This window comes from Dysidea avara, chromosome 1 (assembly GCF_963678975.1).
Source record: "Dysidea avara chromosome 1, odDysAvar1.4, whole genome shotgun sequence".
Taxonomy (NCBI): Eukaryota; Metazoa; Porifera; class Demospongiae; order Dictyoceratida; family Dysideidae; genus Dysidea; species Dysidea avara.
In genome coordinates, this window is record NC_089272.1 from 58211247 (window position 1) to 58232314 (window position 21068).

A 21068-nucleotide genomic window follows, 5' to 3' on the forward strand; every position below is an offset into this window, starting at 1 on the left:
GACGTTGTCATCCCGATCCAAGCTCGGATCCAAGGGGGTGTCACGTATAGGTACGCGCTGTGGGTAGATCTGCGACCGCGGTCAAAGTCTTGACCGGCCGAAATTTCGCTTTGACCTGTGACTAAGAGCCTTTTTCGACCTTTGATCGGTGACTTAGCGACGATATTTCAGCACTTTTCGATTGTGGGTTGGAAGCTTTTACCCTGACCGTTGAATTGGCACGATTTTGGTGGCCTTGACCTTTGACTTAGACTTTGACCGCTGTCGCAGATCTACCTACAGTGAGTGCCTGTGGTTCACCCCCTTGCGATCAGACGATTTTATAGTCAAGTAGCTATAGTACTTTGTTAAATACTTGAGAGTATACTGTACATTACCCCAAATTTGTCAGTACTAGCTACTATACTGTATGATTAAAATAATTTTTATCTGAGCAGTGCAAGCACGCATTGAAGGGTTTCTTATAAGGTTTTGGTTATTATTTGCTTGAAGTTGTAAGATAGTAGGGACTCAGAGCTGATTATGCATTTCCTTTCAAAGTCCTTAGCATACACATGCACACTGTTATTCAGTCTATATAAACTGTAACTAAGGCAGGTAGTTACCTCAGTTTTGCCAATGCATAATGAAATCACTGATACCATTTTTATTAAGTAATAAATTCTTTTGCATTCATGAAAATGGTGTGAACATGACATCTTATTTACAGTGATCAGCCATGTGATAAGTTTGTGTTATGGTGGTCATGACTTTCCCAGCTACATAGTATAATTTTATGGTTATACATACAAAATGAAGAGGTTATACATGTATCTATCTTTACCTAAGTTAAATCTCGTAAGATTCTTTCTATAATATAAAATCCATTTTGGGCATGAGATATCCTTGAAATATACAGATAGCAAATACCATCATCTTTCTGAAACGCTATTTTGTTACCTACATTTAATGGTGATTAGTATCCTCTCATGTTTGGAATGTTAGAGTTTATTAGCTGTTTTTTTTTATTTATTATTTTTAAATTGAGAAATATCCGATATTTAGATGTACTCTTGTTTATGCCCAGATTTGGCCTGTGACTAGCTGTTGCTTTATTAGTTAACAATATACACTTCGTAGTTCATACCACAGTACAGTAATCATTATATATTTATGATATTGCAGTTTGATGTGGATGTGTTACTACAGTACACCTTAAGCTTGTACCTGGTTAGCTACATGACATTTTGATCTTGTATTTATTATATCAAATGGTAACACACCTGTTACAAATGTTTGAACTAACACCTACGAACATACATGTACTGTATGTGTGTGCCTTGTCCCCCACCTTGTACAGTATTTTTCAGCAGCAACTCCTTAAAAGTCATGTGTGTTGCTAAACATTTGGGTGGATTATTTGTTGCTACACATAAAAACTACAATGACAACTGTACTGTGTATGTATGTATACAAATATACCATAGAATGAGTATCAACATTGAATGTGGCTAGTTGAAAAGACTTAATTGAATTGGATACACAGCATTGTGAAACTGCATCTGTGCTAATTGTACAATCCCTCATAAAGGTATACAGAGAAATTTCCTTTCTGTCTATTTTTGCCATTCGTAGTCATTACCTGTTTTGGACATGTACTGCATGGTGTAGGTCTTCAGATTTTTCTATTGTGTCATAGATGATTAAAAGAGGATTTTCCATGCAAGCAAAGTGTAGTACACTATATATAACCTACTGTATGTTAGTGAACCTAGAGTAGTGATAATGAGCTATTATTACAGTATAAAGAGTTGGTCTTTGTAAAGGGGTGGTCCTTGTAAAGAATCAATCTGTGTGTAAAGCCGATTTTCTTGTAAAAGGCAGTCTCGTAAAGAAGTCATCAGAATGATGATTTCTGATAAGTTACGTTGTACGTAGGTGTATACACGCCAGCTCATTGCCCATTCATACTGTACATGTCTAGTGCATTTACAGTGAATCATAGTATTGGTACACACAGTCATACCGGGGCAAGTCTTAATGGCTTGTGTTTGCACTTTCATAATTGCATGTTGGAAGATTTTCTATATCCTCCTTGAGCGACTGTGCAATGTATAGCATGTGGTTCAGTGATTATACCATCTGCAAGACTTGTTAGAGGTGTTTCCCTGATGTTGTAGTTCTCCTAACATCGCCTACACTACACATAACCTTACACAGAAACCATCTTGCTGCATGGGATAGTGAATACTTATTAAGGAAACCACTAGGGATTCTGTTAGCACATTATCTCAAGTTACAGACTTGTTGCTCAGCACAGGGACTTTTACTTACACACTGTTAGTCAGTAGGAGTTATATATGTTTGAAGTACTTACAAGTATCTGTTAATGTGCAGCATTTGTGCTTGTGCTGGTACTTAATTGCTTATATTTAAAAGTGCAGTGCTTATAAGCACTTTTAAAGCACAAAAGCTGCCAGCTCTTATCAAAAGTCTCATGTAATAGTGAAAAGGTGCTATCACACACAGTCTAGCAGACATAGCATTTTACTCTTTTGTTGCTATGGCTTCTTGCATTATATATACGTATATAAGGCTGAATTATTATGGGCAACAACCGCTTTCCATTGTGCTGAAGACAGAATGGCAGAGAAGAAGCTATGTACCTTCCGTATTTAATCACTTTTACTTACCAGATTATTTGGATGGGATTGTCCAAACAATCTGTCAAGATGCCCCAGGTATCTCATCTTTAGACAGTAAATTTTAAGTAATTATATCAAGCACTTTTATAGTGTTTCACTTTGCATGTACTCAATTGTTTACAGACTTGTTTACAGATGCTTCAACAAGTAGCTATGATGATATCATGTGTGTAAAATTACTTTAGGTAATTGGTGCAATTAGTGTTCAAATTAAAAGAAATTTATTGGTGTTTACTCCTACACTAATAAATTAAAATTTGAAGGTTATATTACCTACAATATCATGTACACATTGGTAAAATGATATTTTATTATTAACTACCTGTTTATGTTTTGTCAAAAAAATCCCAATACTAAGAAATATCCCCAAAAGTCTGCTACTTTTTAATTTAAAGAATATTATGTGCCTATTGATAGTGTATAGCCACAATGACTAAGTATGTATTCATAATCTTCAGTATAGTGGTAGTACACAACAACTGTTATTATGTGTAATGTAGCCATATTAACTGTAGAATGTATAATGTGTATACTAGTCATCATTAGTTTAGTTGCAGGTGCATCATTTTTTGATGACTTGGCTTATGTAAACACTGAACTTTACTCTTCATACCTCAGCTCCTACATGTGCAGCAATTATAACAATCCTAAGCATTTTCTGTGAGTTTCCATGTACATATAATTCTGATAAACATGTTGTTTGCTGTTTGTGTAGGGAAAAGGCACTAAAGATTAAGCTTGAAGCCATAAGTCTTAAGTATATTGGCTTCCCTGGTCAATTTACCTTGTTGAGATCATTAAGTTAGTGTGACTACACTAACTTTCAGTATGACATTATTAGTTATGGTACTGCTCCATGAAACAGTTTCTACATACTGCTGTAGTCAATACAAATCATGCACATTTCTTGTTTTCATTATTTGTACCTTTTATTTGACATACTGGTGAAACAAAATTAATGAACCCTTTCAACAATCTACATCCTTAACATGTGCTTGTTGAGGCAGCATAAGGCAGAACGTGAGCCAATACATAAACAGATTGGAAGTGTTGCACCTTCGTATTGTAGTTGACAAAATGCAGTTGTTGATTAAGATACAAAACATTTTCTTATGTGGTACACTTTCTACTGTAGATGTTAGATGGCCTGTGATCATTTCATTTTAATCTTCATTTTGCTTGTTCTTCTATCATACTGATTAACCAAAATTAATGACTATATAATTATAATATTGCTACAAGATATAGACGGTGATGGTATATTAAACATGATACTCTCATATAAAGCAGTCATGTCTTTGACGAATTTTCACACTATGTTATTTTTGTAATTTATTAAGGCTTTACAGCACTGCAAGTGCTGAAGGTCTGTAAGACACCTGGTCCTACAGCCTGTTTATAGATGTTATATATTTGAAAAGGGAAAAATCCATGACAGGACTTGGGCGGCCTTGAACCTTGCAGCCATTTGATTTACACGAGTCAGTCAGGTGGTTTCCCCTTGTTAATATCGAATTCATATATTTGTATCCATACTGAAACCTTAAATAAATGACTTATTATCTCAAAGTATCCCTTGTGGAACCAAATGGTCTTATGTATACTTGTGCCATTTATAACATCACAATTCTAAGTGTAATAGGTTAGCAAGAGCATCAAGCATTATGCCAGAATATATATATATTTATATATATTTTACAATTTGTTAGTTATTTACAATTACATAATAAGATTGAGATACTCTGAATGGAAGAGAAACACTGCTAGACCCTAAATAGTCAGGTAATCAGAACAACGAGCTGTTAGATTCTGACTATCAGTTTTAAATACAGGAATAAAATACACCAACAAAGAGAAGAAAAAATATCGATAAATAAGCAGCTGTCAGTGACTTCTTTATTAGAGTATATTACCATTTCTGACTGTTCTATTAGAGTAGTTCAGTCTTGTGGGCCTATGAATGTCTCACAGTTGATCTTGATATACAACAAATTATAGTAAACTACAATAAGTATATGCAGCTACATGACTGGCACAGCTTGGCAGTACACACAAACATTTGATCATTCCATTGCACATGAAATACTAGTTTGGTTATCAAAATTTTGCTAACTATGTAAATTTCTTGATGCTTGTTGATGCTTTACAAGTGAAAAGTTCCTGTACTAAAGTACTTTTCCCCCTCCTTTCTCCATCCCTGAAATGTTAAAACATGACAATTATATGCTTTCAATTTTTTCTAAAAGATGTCCATGATTATATCCAAAAGCAGTGAGGTTGTAGGGTAATACTGTAATCTGGAGTCCCCACCTGTCATTTAGCTAGGTAATTGAGTTAATTGTATATAATATTATCGTGAATTTTCACAGCTATTGTATCAATGTGGAGAGTGCACAATAGCTTGAGTGTACATAAATACAAGTTTGCCAATTTACAGTAACTGTCTAGATTGATCTGTTCAAGCATGGTGTGGACCACCTCTGGCTTATGCCACACATTTACAGGCTTATGGACATATCTGTGGGAAACATTTGTAGGCCAACTGCAACAGCAAACAAGAACAATTGCACTGATTTTCAAACAACTATATATATATATATGTACCACTCTGCGTGGGCAGTTCAAAGGCACCGCCAGTGCCATAATTTGTATATTGCACTGCTGCAGACTGCAGCGAGTGCATTATAACTTATAACGCACTGGTTGCGGTTTTGTAGACCACAACGAGTGCATTATAAGTTATAATGCACCGACCGCAGTGCAATATACAGATATTGCACTGGCTGCGGTTTTGTGCAGCATAGCACAAGTGCCGGTGACGAAGACCACTACGACACCTCACCTAATAGGTGGAAGGACACTTCACAGATCACTCGAATTCTTTTATAGCCTGACATGTAAAGGTCGATTGTGGGCCATAACGTCACCAATACGTATAATGTTTACAAGCAGTCAATGGCGATCGAAAAAGCCAACACGGGTGGTCACAACTCTAGTCTACATATATATAAACGTACTTATACACCTTACTAGTCTGGTGCCATCTTAGCCCAGATTAAACTGTAGTCCACTTCGACAATGACTCAATAAAACAAATTATATTCTAAATAATACTAACCTTTACGTTCGATTGTGGTAACCAGTTTTGTCATGCCACCAGATTCGAGTTTAGCCAGTGTGAATAGTAAGAATTAGACTAGTATCGTTTAGTAGTTGGGTTTTGTTTACTTAAAACGTCTATTTTGCTACTTTTTTTTCGCTCGAGGGAATCACTATGGCGATTAGTCTGGCGCTTAGTCTATATGGCGATTGAGTGATCACGCTGGCAAGTTGAGCACTACATAATGAGAGTCGAACAGCGAATGCAGGTTAGTGATGTAACCCATAGCGTACTAGCTTTCAATATCTCAGGTGGCTGCAGTACTGCAGGGGGGACGTCATCGCAACGTCCGGCTTGGTTACCCACAATCGATATTAGAAACCTGGCCTTTATAAGTGTTAAAGCTGTCTTGTGAGACTCTCCCCACCTATTAGGTGAGTGGTACATAACAGTTATACAACGTGCACTCGTGCTCTGCCTGTATAATCGCACTTGCCTTCGGGCCTAACGGCCCTCAGGCTCGTGCGTTTATATCAGGCAGAGCACTCGTGGCCGTTGTATAACTATATACTAATCAAGTAAGTATACATGCCATTGGTTGGAGAAGGGATTGTGTAGGTCCCATACAGCAATGAAGTCCTTTCTGTAAATCCAGTCACAAATTTGCAAAGTCAACACTGTAGATGTAAAATATGTGTGTCTCTGCACTGGTTATAGCATTGACTATGATTAAAGTATCTAACTACTGAGACAGAAGACTTCAGAATCTTTTATAATGGTACAAAATCATAAATATTCACAAATGTAGAAATTTTCATCAAAATATACACCTCCAAAATGTAGTTCTTGTACCACAATTATGTATAGAGTACATAATATTATATGCAATAGGTTCATAAGGACTAAGCAGAATGGATGCTTACACACCATCAGTTATATACGTAGCACTGTACTGTATATTCAGAACCTCTGAAGTGCAATTGTTGTGTTAAAATTATAAGCCAACATTTCTTTGCTGGAATTCTACTAGTGTAGTATGGCTGTGCACTGTACTACCTCAGACTGATATTATATATAGTTAGTGAATTAGAGCTTGTGAGTTGGGTAGGTAAATCAAAGACCCAAGTTTGTACAATTTCTTATAGTTAACTATACATGTACATCACCTATTTTTGTTAATGGTATAATTATAAGTTTTAAATTATGTACGATTAAATTGGTATATGCCTGTATATTGTAATGTTATTACCTGCTATAGCAACAGAGGAATACTAGCTTCTGTCAATAGCACCACAGATCTTGTCTAAAGCATGCTTATAGAGAATAATTAGAGACAATACCACTAGCACTGCACCCAAACTAATGCTTAATGTAAGATTTACTTTGTTGGAGTGAGATGCATAATGTACATGTTGTATTTCTCTTACTACAAAAGTGGTTATTAAAATGAATTGGTCATGAATAGACATTGTGAATTGAGTTGGTGAATGCCATGTCCTTCAATACTATTACTACCTTTGTTTTTATAAATTTTCAAACAAAAATTCACACTGTAAACTTATTTAATGGCCTCATCAGCAAAATTAATATCCTATACATCCCTACACATAAAAAATTACTTGTGTTTACAGTACGTCATGTCACTGTAATGTTCAGGTGCTTTCATGAGTCAAATAAGCAGGATTAGTGTCCATTCTGACATTATTGCAGTGTTGGATAGTCTCATACTGTGGTACAGTGGATGACTTTATGTTGTCCTGACTCATTGGAGCATATGCTGGTGATGACTGCATCTTGATTGTGTCTGTAGTGAGCTGTTGAGTCTTTGGAATTACAGCTTCTTCTAAAAGAAGGAGCCTCTTATTAATACATCAATACATAGAGTAGTTTTACTGAACATGCATTTAGGAAGACATCTACAGCTATATACCTATTCTGTGCTTATATAAACGCCACATCATCATAGCAGTGATACCAATTGTGATTGCCACTAGTACAACTATGGTCACTGTGAAGCCTATCATCATACTAGAACACTGATTATCATCATCATCATCATCGTCACCATCATCATTATTGTCATCATCAACCTTTACATCTTTGTTTGGGATTGCATCATTTGCTATCACTGAAAGTGAGCAATTTGTTGATGTGCATACTTGCATAATACATGCATAAGCTCTGTTATACTTGTTAACACACTATAATAATTATGCTAATAATATATAGTTTCTCCTAAACAGCTTGAGACACTTTAATAGACAACATACATAATGTACAATATCTACTCACTAAAATCTATAACAAGTGGAGGACTACTGCCTTCATTATAAATAGCTGAAACAGAAATGGTGTACAGTTGGTTTGGTTGAATCATCATATGGTCGCTCAGTATTATAATTGTATCACTTGAAGTAACTTTTGATGTCTTTCTCTGTGATGAGTTGTTTCTCTCATTAGTTGTAACTATTACTTGATAGTACTGAAACTCAGATGTGAAACAACGGTTGATTGTTGGTGGCTATAAATGCATTATAGTACATGCAGGCTTTAAAGATACTCTACGTGTTAAAAACAAACCTCAAAGTCAGCCATAGGCTGGTTTTGGGGCCTTATAAAGTACAAAAAGAAGTGAAATCCATACAAAACAGCCAAACTGTGAAAAAATGGTGCGGCCTTAAAAAGCCTGGGTGAAAAAAGTTGTGAACTCAAAGGTGGCAGCCAAAAAATGGCTGCAATGATGATAATGCTAATACATTTTAACAATGCACAAAGCCATTATTAAATTTTTTTATCATTGACATCATTGCAGCCATTTCTTGGCCGCCACCTTTGATTTCACAACTTTTTCACCCAGGCTTTTTAAGGCTGCACCATTTTTTCATGGCTTGGCTGTTTTTGTGTGGATTATAATACACATATATACTGGTTATTAAGCAAGCTAGCTAACTAACTAAAAACTAACTAACCAACCAACTAACTAACCAACTAACTACCTTCAGACTCAATAATGGCACTAACACTGCAGGTTTGATTTCTGATGTTGCTTTTGGCAGACACACGTCTTGGCATGCTGTAGGATGTACAATACACTTTACATACCTTTGTTATTTGTTGTGTTCCCCTGCCTTTTTTTCTAGTAATACATGTAGTACTCTAAATTGTTTTACAAAGCAATTACTTACGGTGTTCATTGTTAATTGTACAGTATGATAGTAAGGACCACAAAGGTTTGGGCATGGCCCATGAAAAAACATCTCCCTAATACCAACTTCACTTTTCCCTGACAACAATGAGGCAGTATTGGTAAAACCAAACCAAATCAAGCCTTCAGATCGTCCTGAAATGCTTTCAACAAGTTGCTACAGAATTAAAAAACAATGTTAAACGGAATTTCCTACTGATTGACTGAGTGAACAAATGACTGATTCCTTCAGACAAGCGTAACTCGATAATGGCTAAAACTACAGGCTTGATTTTTTCACAGTTCGACGTCACTTCAGCTGGACACGTGCCTTTTGGCATACCACAGTATGTACAATACATTCTTCATGGACTTACCAGTGTCCTTTTTTGAGTCTCATTCATCTTTGCTGACAGTTAAAGGTGTCGATTTGGCGGTAGTGCATGTCGTAACAGAAACCGTCCGTATTTTTCATAGTGGCTACTTTGATTGTAGAGGTGCTTTTCAAACAGTTCTTGATTTGCAATGCTGTGCAATGGGTTGAACTGACAATGAAGCGTAATGGATATACACTTTACTTTTCAGATGAATAATATTGATAGCTGGGGTATGTGGTGTCATTTTTTTCATTTGATGTGGTATGTGGTGATTCACCAGCCATACAATTTATTTTACAAAACAAGTTAACAAACAAGTACACAAAAAATTGGAATATTCAACTAGAGTAGGGACCATTGCACATTGATAAAAAAGTATTGAAACAAGCTGGAGTAGCTAGTGCATGATATTAGTTACTTGACTGCTCTATTAGAGTATCTCGATTGTTTTAATGCAGTGGGAGATGAAAAGTGAAGTGTTGCTTAGGGTTTAATAACTATAAATGGTGTCAATTAAGTGCAGCTGCATGCATGCTATTGAAATACAGTAGTATATAGTTGTTTGATATAACAAATTGTTACAACAATGTTTATGTATTTAGATTTCCACTGAGCTAAATTTAAAAGGGGGTTTCTGTTGAAACCCCAGAAACCCATCTAGATCCGCCACTGGGGATATAACACTTCTTATTGTTTTACTAGTGATCTAATATCATACACTTTCTAGGTTGTTTCAATATTATTTTGATGTGCTATGGTCCCTACTCTAGTTGAAAATCTCAAATTTTTTTTGTGTACTTGTAATTAGTAATTGTAACACATGTACGTATACATGTATTATTAATTGTAACATAACTATGCACTGTGACTTATTGATTGCTTATATGCATACTGTAATATATTGTTTATAATTAGTCATTTTAGCATAATAATTATATACTGTAACTTTTTGTTCACAATAGTATACATACTCTAACTTGTTGATTGTAACATACACACTGTAATATTGTTCATTTTATATCCTAGGCAAACCAGCTGTGCTGTCTGCCTAGTAATTAATAATAAGGAATTAAGAACCAAAAGCTCAACTGGTTTAGCAAAACTATTGTCATGTGTAGGGCTTTACCTGTCTGGACAAATTTCCTGACAATCTTGTAGTAGGTCAGACAAACATGTAGTTGATTGGACATACCGATACATTGTATATATAGACAAATTCACTATGCTTTGCCTGTTGTGCTGCCAAGTAGGCACCAGCCTATTATGCTGGCATAAGTTTGAGCATAATAGGTGCCTGAATGCATCAAGCATAATGCTAACATAATAGGCAGAATGATTATGTCATACTGTAAGCAAAAATGCATGCCACTGGACAGATCAGTTGATGTCACTGATATTATTATAGTTTAATGCAGCCAAATTCTTAATGTACAATAAGCGTTAACTTTTACATTTAATTATAACCATGGCCAGTTGCACATAAGCCAAAGTTTATCATTAGAAAGTAACAAAACATGGGAACTGCAGAAGAATTTGAGCATAATTGTGAGCATAATTGTGAGCATAATAGGCAAAAAATTGTAGCACTGCAGCATAGCATAATAGGCAAAATTAAAAGCATAATAGGCTGGTGTCTACTGCCAAGTTGATGAGTATTGTTTGTTACAACCTCAAAACTGCTGTATACAGTGCTCCCTTGATTATACAAACCTCGAAAACTTGATTATCCAAAAAGTGAAATGACTACCCTATTAGTCTAAGAGTATTTGTCTAAGATGTGTGTTCTATTAGAGTATTTGAACAGGGCTCTTTATACAAATGAATCGGCTTTGATTATCCAAACTTTTTGATTACCTGAACATGTCTTGGTCCCAATAGGTTGGACAATCAAAGGAGCACTGTAGTTGCTTTTATGACAGCAAAGGGGTTGGTATTGGTGTGTTTGTGGTCCTTGCAAGAATGTAGCATCTCCTTGCAACTGTATAGTATCATTAATAGAACTAACAATCATACACAGCTCAGACAGTAAGCTTCCCTATTTACTTTGAAAAGACATTATGTCCTACTAAATCCAATAATGGTCAACAAATAGGTCCATTATCCAACCATTATCACAAGCCCTGATGTTGTAGGCCATGGTGGGTCTAATCAGGAAAACCTAGAGTGGTAACAAACTTTATCCATTCTTTCCAGCAAACTTTGCAATTTCTTAACTGTTTTGTCTTGTAGTTTATTCATTTTGGGTTAATAGTCATTCCCAAGTTTTATGGGATATTGTACAGGGCACATAGATTCGTGAAGCTGGTACAGTATATGTTTAATATAATTATATTATTGATGATTTTAGTATTGGTATCATCAGGTTGATCAGGCAAATGCAGAATGTGAATCGTGTGACCTGGAGCATAGCACAATTATGTACAATAAGAACATTATCAGAGAGCTCTCTCTCAAAATTCATCTATAAAACACCTTATGCAATGAAAAGCTTCTTTATAAAAGATTCCTAATGTCAAATATGAACATTGCCTGACCACCCACCTGCCTGCCTGTCTGATCACACTCGAAAGGCTAGAAGCTATTGCCTTTCATTTTATCTTCTGGTAATTTTCTTCGTGTACCAAAGCCATAATTGAGGAATTGTATCATGACCTTCGAATTCCTTGAGTAGTATATTTACATAGATGCTGCAAAATTATTTAATGCCCTACTATGAGAGGTACGTACTGGACACCTGGTAGATACCATAATGATCTAGATTGAATAATGATGATCATGCATGGAGACCATACCTCTTAACAATCTATTTATATAGTCAAACATGATGACTCATACCCTTATTGTTTCAGCTGTGATCGCACATACAGTGAAAATAAGGCAGACTGACCATGCCCCTTCATGTAGATGAGACGCTCAGTTGAGATACTCTAATACAGCAGTATCCCTAATACAGTTAGTACGGTATTCTAACATGTGTATTTTATGTATGCTATAACAAGAAACCAATCAAACTATATAGTACAGGTGTATAATCATTTAAAAATAGGGATCAAGTGGTGAAATAAGAGATAAATAATGTTATTACTGCATAGTTTGGTGGAAAAATTTTTACATTAAAACTATTCTGTTCAATGCTACAGTAAAGTACTGTAATACCATCATTCATTTCTTGTTTTACCACCTTTTAATAATTTTAAAATATATTATATACAAGTACAAGGAATTCGAATTGTACATGTAGGGATCAAAGAAATTAAGTAGTGAAACAAGGGAGGCCACCTACTCCTGAAGATCTACTAGTGGATTTTAGTTTTACTTTTACTTCAGTCTATACCCATGACTGAATTGAGGATTAAATGTCCACTAGTATATCTGCAGGTGTATGTTATCTCTTTGTTTTATTTCTAGTCAAACGTAAAATTCCTAAATAATTCTTTCTTAATTGTACTTGCATTTTTGGAACATTATTATGACTGGTGAACCACGTTTGAAGAAAGAATGACACCAAGCTTATTACCCCAACTATCAGGCAGGCAGGTGTCCATCCATATGTCAGTCAGTCAGCCTGAGTCAGGCATTTAGCAGAAAATTTTACTGGATAATTAATTGCATATAGCAACCTATTGGAAATGTTTCAGGTCATACTGAAGCACTTTTGGGTTTGGTTATACCTAACCAATGCTGCCAGGGTGTCATGACGATATAGAGATTATCTGTTTGACATCACACTAAATATTTTCTGTATAATTACAGGTTATATTTGTGCCTGCATGAAGCAAGAGTGAGTTACAAGCTGAAGAACGATAGTGAAAGTAAGAAAGCTGTGGTGTATTTGTTATTATATCCAATATTGCTTCGCAGCTGGACCAAACAGGGCCATTAAACTCCTCACTGGCTTGTACGTTGAAATAACCCAGTCCCCATTATTCCCACTCTTCAATTGGCTATTAATATAAGTAACTCATTCAGTGTAGCGATTCCTCCAAGTCTTTCTTCAATTGGCAAAATCACAAAAGTTTCACTTTCTCGCATGGGTCCCATTGCGGTATTTGAGTGCAAAGGTTTACACTCGCATGGATCATGAAGGTTTGCACTCCCATTTTTATAAGAAGTGCAAACCTTCATGATCCCTAATATATTGTTACTGCATGATACAGCTACAGTACTTATATGTACATATTAATGACACTTTGCACTGGTTCCATTTGCACTGTCTAGCTATATAATTAGCTAAAACACTCTGCTAACGATGTAGCTATTGAACACATAATTATACATGTCATACACAAGTTAACATTTGTGACCGGATTTAGCAAAATCAACCATATGGGCGCAAACGCCAAAAGTGAGATAACACCAGCATGAAGTTGCTGCACTATCAGGCTAACAACTTCCATATCAAACTTGCCTTCAACTTGTCGGGTCTGCTTTTGGTGGACTGTTCTCTGGCGGCCAGTATAACCACATCAGACGTCTGTACAGGCATGTGAACAACAGGGAAGTGCTTTTGGGTGTTCATATACTCTGGACAGACGAGCAGGGAGATGAATGTGTGATGTATGTCTGTTTTGTGAGATTTCAGTCTATTTCCTGACTCTGACGGGCTATTTTGTAGTCTGGTGCCTTCAGTTACCATTCTTGTCCATTTTGCAGTCCATCTCTTGCCCGCCCCACCATCCTCCACCCCTTTTTGAAGATTGTGATACAGCAACACTGGTGAAAAAACCTATCTAAAATGGTGGGGGATTATGTTGGCCACTAGCTTCTCTTAAAGGTGTGAATTGCTCCATCTTTGCTGAAAAATCCAAACGTGTAGCTGTCAAGGCAGTGGCAAATCTAGAAATTTTCAGAGGGGGTTTCAGATTCCACTCAACTTCAGCCTAGCTGTAAGTCGAAAACTAAAAAAAAGAAAAAAAGGTCACAACCTGCTGTACAACGTCATAATTGTGATTTCAAAGGCTAAACTATGAAGATTTTCGCCACTAGAGAATCCTTCTATAACACAAGTGGCGATTTTATCTTTGACACGATGACTCGTCAATAAATTTGGGGCGCGTGCTATTTTCAGAGGGGGTTTTAGCTGAAACCATTGCAACCCTCCTGTATCCGCCACTGCAAGGCTGGTGAGTAACAAACCTTTAAATTATTATAATATGTTCAGTTTCTCTGAATCAACAATGCGCCCATAAGGGTGATGTTCCAAAAGCCAGTCACATTTTATGTATTTTATGCAAGCAGCTTACCATCCATACAAGAATCACCCTGTTCAATACTTGTGCAGCTTTCAGCTCAGAAACACCAGGACGATCTGTAGCTATTATACAGTATAATTATTATGGTGAAATTAAACAAATGCGGTGATGCACAGAACACATCTACTGTTTACAATATTTAAATGTCTGTTATCAAGTACTAGGAATTTTAAGGGATCACAGAATAGTGGAGGCTGCAGATGTACCAGTGGACAAGCCTGTAGCCTTAACTGTTATATTATTATTAAATATACATGCACACAGCAATGCTGGAATTACAACTAAATATTACTATTATTATTATCAAGACTCACGGTAGTGAGTCGCGCGGCCAAGAAACTACAAAGCGCACACCCATATAAAAGACGCGCAGCCACTACTGTGAGTTATTTACATGTAGGGTCGGTTTTGCAATATTAGTCCTGGATTATGCAACATCTCTCAATAGATTTGTATGGGGTTACGTAATAAAAAGATTTTAAAAGTCGTCATCATTGTCTTGCAACCTCGCTAAAATATCAATAGGCATATTTACGCATATTTCACTTTATTTCTCTACCCTATGTTACACCTACCGTCACATTATACCTGCCAACTTACCCTTCTTTGTGCAGTCCATCCAGCACTGACACTATCTAATTCTGGTTTGTCCATATGCTGAAAAAGGTGGCCAAATTACCAGCCAATTAGAGTTACGAAGTATTAATTTAGGATGTAGCAAGGGTGAATGTATAGAACACAGTTGAATGATTAAGATTCAATGTTGCAAGTTAATAATTGTAGTAAGTTGTATCAACTTAACTTTTATTCTTGGCCGCTTCAGATATCAGCTGTTTTGGTTGCCAGTTACTTTTATTTGCCTGTTTTACAGCCAAGGTATTCTTTGGTAATCATAGTCAGTTGTAGTAACATCATTGATTCTTGGCCGCTCTAGATATCAGCTCTTTCAGTTACCCATTAATTTCATGGAGTGTTTTTCTACAGCTAATCTGTTTTACATGGGGTTACAGATACTTGTAGTTTCTTGGACACGCCTTTTTTACAGCAAAGGTGTTTTTTTTGGGGGGGGGGGGGGGGGATTATTATTACTAGGATTGCATCACATACAACCAAGTACATACACCAACGTGACAGCCCCCTGGTGAGGCTATTAGGTGGCGAAGGCACGATCCCCAAATCATCTCAGTAGTGACAGATATAACACAATAGTGGCATCATAACTAAATGCCACCAGTAGCTAAGTGCCAGTACATCATTGGTGTGGTAATGGCACAGTGATGTGTACAAAGTATATGTATACAAAACATACAGGAGAGAACTATACATTATTGCAGTATTGTATGCAGCAATACATTATAGGCAACATCACCAGATAAAAATTATTAGCCAATATAGAGCACAGTATATCAACATCAACTAGAGCTACACAGGGTTCATCAGTGGTGTAGCAATGGCACAGTGATGGGTGACACACTATAATTGTGCATACACAACTTGCAGGAGATAGCTACACGAGTATGCAAGCCAGATGAACCAGACTATAAAGGAAGACAGCCAAGCCAGCCGCGTATTGAATTGCCTGACACCAACACAAAGGAAGTTCGCAATGCCAGCTGCACAAGACAAAATTGTATACTTGTATTTTATATGTAACTGTATTGTAAAGAGCGTGGCATATGTTGTAATGTTTTCTTGTATTGTTTATTTACGTGAATCAGCTGGCATGGAGACTTGAGATGTTACAAACATAAAAACTTATTTGTTATCTTCTTGTTTACACGTAAAGTGGCCTGTGGCTCTCCCGCACGGGCATAGCTAATCTTCTCCTTCGCGTAATCTGTAAATAATTAAGCAAGGGTGTGGTACTGGGCGTTATATAGAATTACACGTATGGCTAAGTCATCAGCACGAACAGGAGCGACGATTATACGTTTGTGCCTTCATTCACAGGCGAATCTATCCACGGTTAGTTTATGTCTCTAGACCTCGTAGTTTTCGAGAACATTATTTATTATTTATTTATTAATTATTAATTTATTTATTTATGACGTAATTTTAGCCGCATTTCGTATTATCTTTAGTACTTGGTTGTATAATTATTATTAACACTTTACAGTGACCAGCACTGAAGGTCTACAGCAACATGTGCTGCAGCCTTAGAGTTACCTAACCTAATTTCAAGGACTTAGACTTAATGACTTATACTTGTTTTGAAGGCATCAAGCAGGCAGTAAGTTAGTTAGTCACAGTCACAGTCATTCTATGAAATAAATGTTTTTAGCAACCTATTAGCTGCATTTCAAGTCATACTGAAGTCACTTTTGGGTTTGCTAATAGCTAAACAATATTATTGCCAAGTAACCATAAGGTATTCGGTGAGGCTGTTTACTGGTCAATGGTTTTGTAAGAAAGTGCAAACCTCTACAGCAGTATCACATTGTACTGTATGATTTGTGTAATTTAGGGGAACATGATGTAGAGGACTTTAGTCAAAATTGACAAAATGTAGTGATTGGCAAGTGAATGGCAGTATTCTGTGCAATGCTGTACACAAGTAGCTAGTCACAACATGAAAGTGTGAAGTTAGTTCAAATGTACCCAATAGTGTTGAAGTCTTGATAGTAGTGTTGACCTGACTGCTCTTGTACCTAAGAGTAACTGTGACATCATATAATGTGTTACTGTTTAGATTAGTAGAAGTGAAATTATTATCACTAACTGGAAATTTTCTAGTACCACTAACTGGTGATGATATTGTTACTAATTGTGACTTAACTCCACACACTGGATGAATATGTGTATCCCATGAAATAGATAATGAAGTTGCACAAGTTTCATCTACTACAATATTTCCAATTGATGGACCTGTAGCAGAGATGAATATTATTATAATGACATAAATGACAATTTCTTACCCATTACTGTCAAAATGCCTACACTACTTTTTACAGAATGAAACTGATTTGACCCATTTTCAAACTGATTTACAATTATGTTAAACAAACACTGATATGATGACTGGTTGTGAGTCTTATTCACTGGACCAAATATTAGTTTACTACCAGGAACACTTGTTGAGTTTCTCGGTCCTAAGATCCACTTAAATCCATGATGTACATTAATAAGAATATCCTCTCCATCAATGGTGACATTACTAATGACACTACCACTACTACTTCTTGTGACAATTGTCCAGTCTGGTCTTGTTAATAAAGGGTCGGCTCCATCAAACCCACATGTACACTCTGCCATATCATTCATACATACTGTAGTGTCTTGTGGACCATTAGTGATAGAAAATCCTGAAAAGCACAAACATGCGTAAGTGCACTTATAACGTCTTTGCTTCTTTAATCAGCAATCTTAAGTAATTCTTTTTGTTTCTTCATGTAAGTATAGAGCACATTTAATACACTTTGTATATTTAGTATTGAACACTATAATTGTAATTCTGTAATATGTAAATTAAAAGAAGCATCTGCTTTGCTATTCAAAACGATTATTAAATATTCCTCCAAGTACAGTAGCTACTGTAACAATGAAAATTTCAAAAACAAGTAAAAATTGTGCTATGTATATACTACTGTAATTTAAAAAACTAGGTGCCCAGTAGCTATTTTCATAAGAATATTATGTATACTGGGTGCTCTTTTTATAGTGATATTGTCCTGTTAGATTACAGGTGTTATTTGTAACAAATTCATGACTTATGGAAAATTATAGACAGTCACTATGGTATTGTGTTGTCTTTGTCATTGCTAGGCACAAAACTATCCACACAGGAATCCTTTTGATTATTTAGAGTTGCTGAAATGATTGTCTGTATTCAAAGGCTGTGCAGAAAGTGCTGCCATTTGGAACTGCGGCTGACAACTGTAAAAAGTGCACTTTATAGAAAGTTCAAATGCCCTAATAGAGCAGAAAAGAGTTCACATAAAAAAAAACAGCCAAGCTGTATAAAACGAATGAAAAAAAGTTGTGAAATCAAAGGTGGTGGCCATGAAATGGCTACAATGATGTTAATGACAATAAATTTTATTATTTTATCATAACTGGCTTTGAGGCTTTCTTTACACACATAATTGTTCTTCTTATCTAGACATACAATGATAATGATAGAAGACAAACTGATACTCTACCAATACAGATAATACTGTACGTACTGATCTGATACAAAAGCACAACTACTACATACCAACATAAATTTTGAGCACCCCAACTTTAACACACTCCCGCCTCCTATCATATATACATTGTACATACTATTATGTATTTTGATTACACAATTGGATAAGAATATTTAGCAAAAAGAACAAGGATGCATGTACCTAATTCAGAAAGTGAACCGGAGCAAACAGCTAAAGTTATTATCATCATCATCATCATCATCATCATCATAATGTAAGTTAAATGATCCATTTGTATACAGACACTACAAAAATAATCTGTAAAATACAACTAAGAGTTTAATATTTTAACTAGCATAAGTACTAGTACTGTTACTGGATTGCAAATCATAATAATAATAGCTGCAAACTAAATAACACTACCATTCAGCAGCAACATTTACTAAGTTAAAGAATAGGCTTCAGTACTCTTTAAAAAATATGACCTTTTTCCAGGGCTAGATATTTGATGATAGTAATCTAAATCTTATTTAGAGAGGATCTGGTTTAACAGGAAAAGGATGTTATGCCTTGTAGAAGTGATTAAGTATCTCTAGTGTTTATTGTGCTGTATTATCTATATATTATACACATAAAGCTGAAAAGAGCCTGGATTTATCTGCATTCTTGCACATTTTTCCAGCTGTTGCACTAATTGGAGTAGTTATAACCCAACACAAAGTACCCATCATCTGCTAATGTTTACATAAAGTTTATAACTACCATCAAGGCCCCTTATTGTCATTTATAGCGTGTTGAATTTGAGGGTGTAGAACAAGACTTGCTTTTTTTTATAAACTATTCAACTTGAGCATGCCTTTACTCTAACTGCAAGTCACATTTAGTCTATGTGGCAGAGGATGAACTGCTAGGGTGTGAGATTGAATCCAAGTTGTATTTTCTTTTTAGCTAATTCTTTTGGCTGCATCTTTTAAAGTGATATCCACATGCATACAACATAGCTACATGAATTTTAATACATGGTTTGATTGGTATCCATTACTTTATTTGCAGATGGTCCTGCACACAATACATAACATATGGCAAGTTTTGCATTGTAGGGCAGGTACCAATGCTATGGTAGTGAAGTGCAAATTAATGTCTTTTGTTGTCAATAAATTAAATGTTATCAAATGATGCTATGTACAGATATAGCCTGTATAATAGGACAGGTCTACTAGCACAATGCACATAGTTTACACTTGTGTGGTAAACATATAAGCACATTATTACAGTTGTGATATAGTTACTGCAGGTTCATGAATATTCCATCATTTCTATATAGTTTTCAGGATGGTAGTATAAGGCTCATAAAAGTGATATTACCATGTATGCGGCAGGGCATGAATGGCACTTTAATGCTTGGTTTTCAATATAATGTGGTTCCTGCACGCAGCAGGTACCAATGCTAGTAGCCAATAAGAGACGAGTATATAGGCTTTTCAGTGTGTTTGTAGGCCACCTGTAACTTTCTGTTGGATTTTTCCAAGTTTCAAACAAGCTTCTACCCTATTGGTCCACAATTCAAGGCTATCATATTAATTAAGTTTTGTGAAGTAATTTACCTCAAGCAGCACTAACCAGAATTGAGTTCAGTTTTGTTAATTTGTCAAAACAGTTATGTATTATTGTTATAATAATAGTTACATGATCTCTATGATGAATAAACAGTTGCTACATAAAAAGACAAATTTAGTCTGTTGACCTTTTCTTTATTTGGGAATTACTACTTCTTTGTTTAATATACTCTCCTTTCCTTGTATGGGTTCCACTGACTTATTTTGTAATTCACGGTCATGAAAATCCTCATTAATCCTGTTAGGCATGGCATCTTTGATGTGTTGATGGGAAAGATCATACAAGTTTTTTTTTTTTGAATAGAAGTATATGCATGCATTACATCTGATCTGGACTGCCATAATGATGATGCCTTGTGGCTTCTAGTCCAGTTGGTTTGCCTTGTGGCACTAGCATAAACTTTGATTGTACCTGAGAGTTTAAATGCATGCATTTGTTTGGTTGTAAGTGTCAGTAGGTGAGACCCATTGAGTTTGGTGGCAGCAGCAGATAAGACTAAAAGGTTTTGAATTAATTCAATATAACTACCAATGTAGCTTAGTACTAATTTAGCATAACTCTGTTTCTATATTGTACCTCGCGTTGTGCTAGCAATTCTAGTACTCCATAAATTTTGCATAAATTTTTCTCTATGAATTGCCCATTAGAGAGTTGGCACAATTGATTTGCTACTTTACAAGAATTGATCAAACAAAGGATCATTTCTATGGGGTAAAGAATATGGAAG

General features: G+C 35.8%; 1 protein-coding gene across 1 annotated transcript in view; it reads right to left on the minus strand.

The window, feature by feature from the left end:
• Positions 1 to 7835: 7835 nt before the first annotated feature.
• The window catches only part of LOC136237829 (receptor-type tyrosine-protein phosphatase H-like), a 161474-nt gene continuing 148241 nt past the window's right edge, over positions 7836 to 21068 (minus strand). Inside the window, exons 4-5 of the mRNA XM_066028049.1 lie at positions 8077 to 8305; positions 7836 to 7912 (exon numbers count right to left, since the gene is read on the minus strand). Of these exons, the coding sequence (XP_065884121.1) occupies positions 8274 to 8305 (32 nt within the window). The 3' untranslated portion in view covers positions 7836 to 7912; positions 8077 to 8273. The remainder of the gene's footprint in view (positions 7913 to 8076; positions 8306 to 21068) is intronic.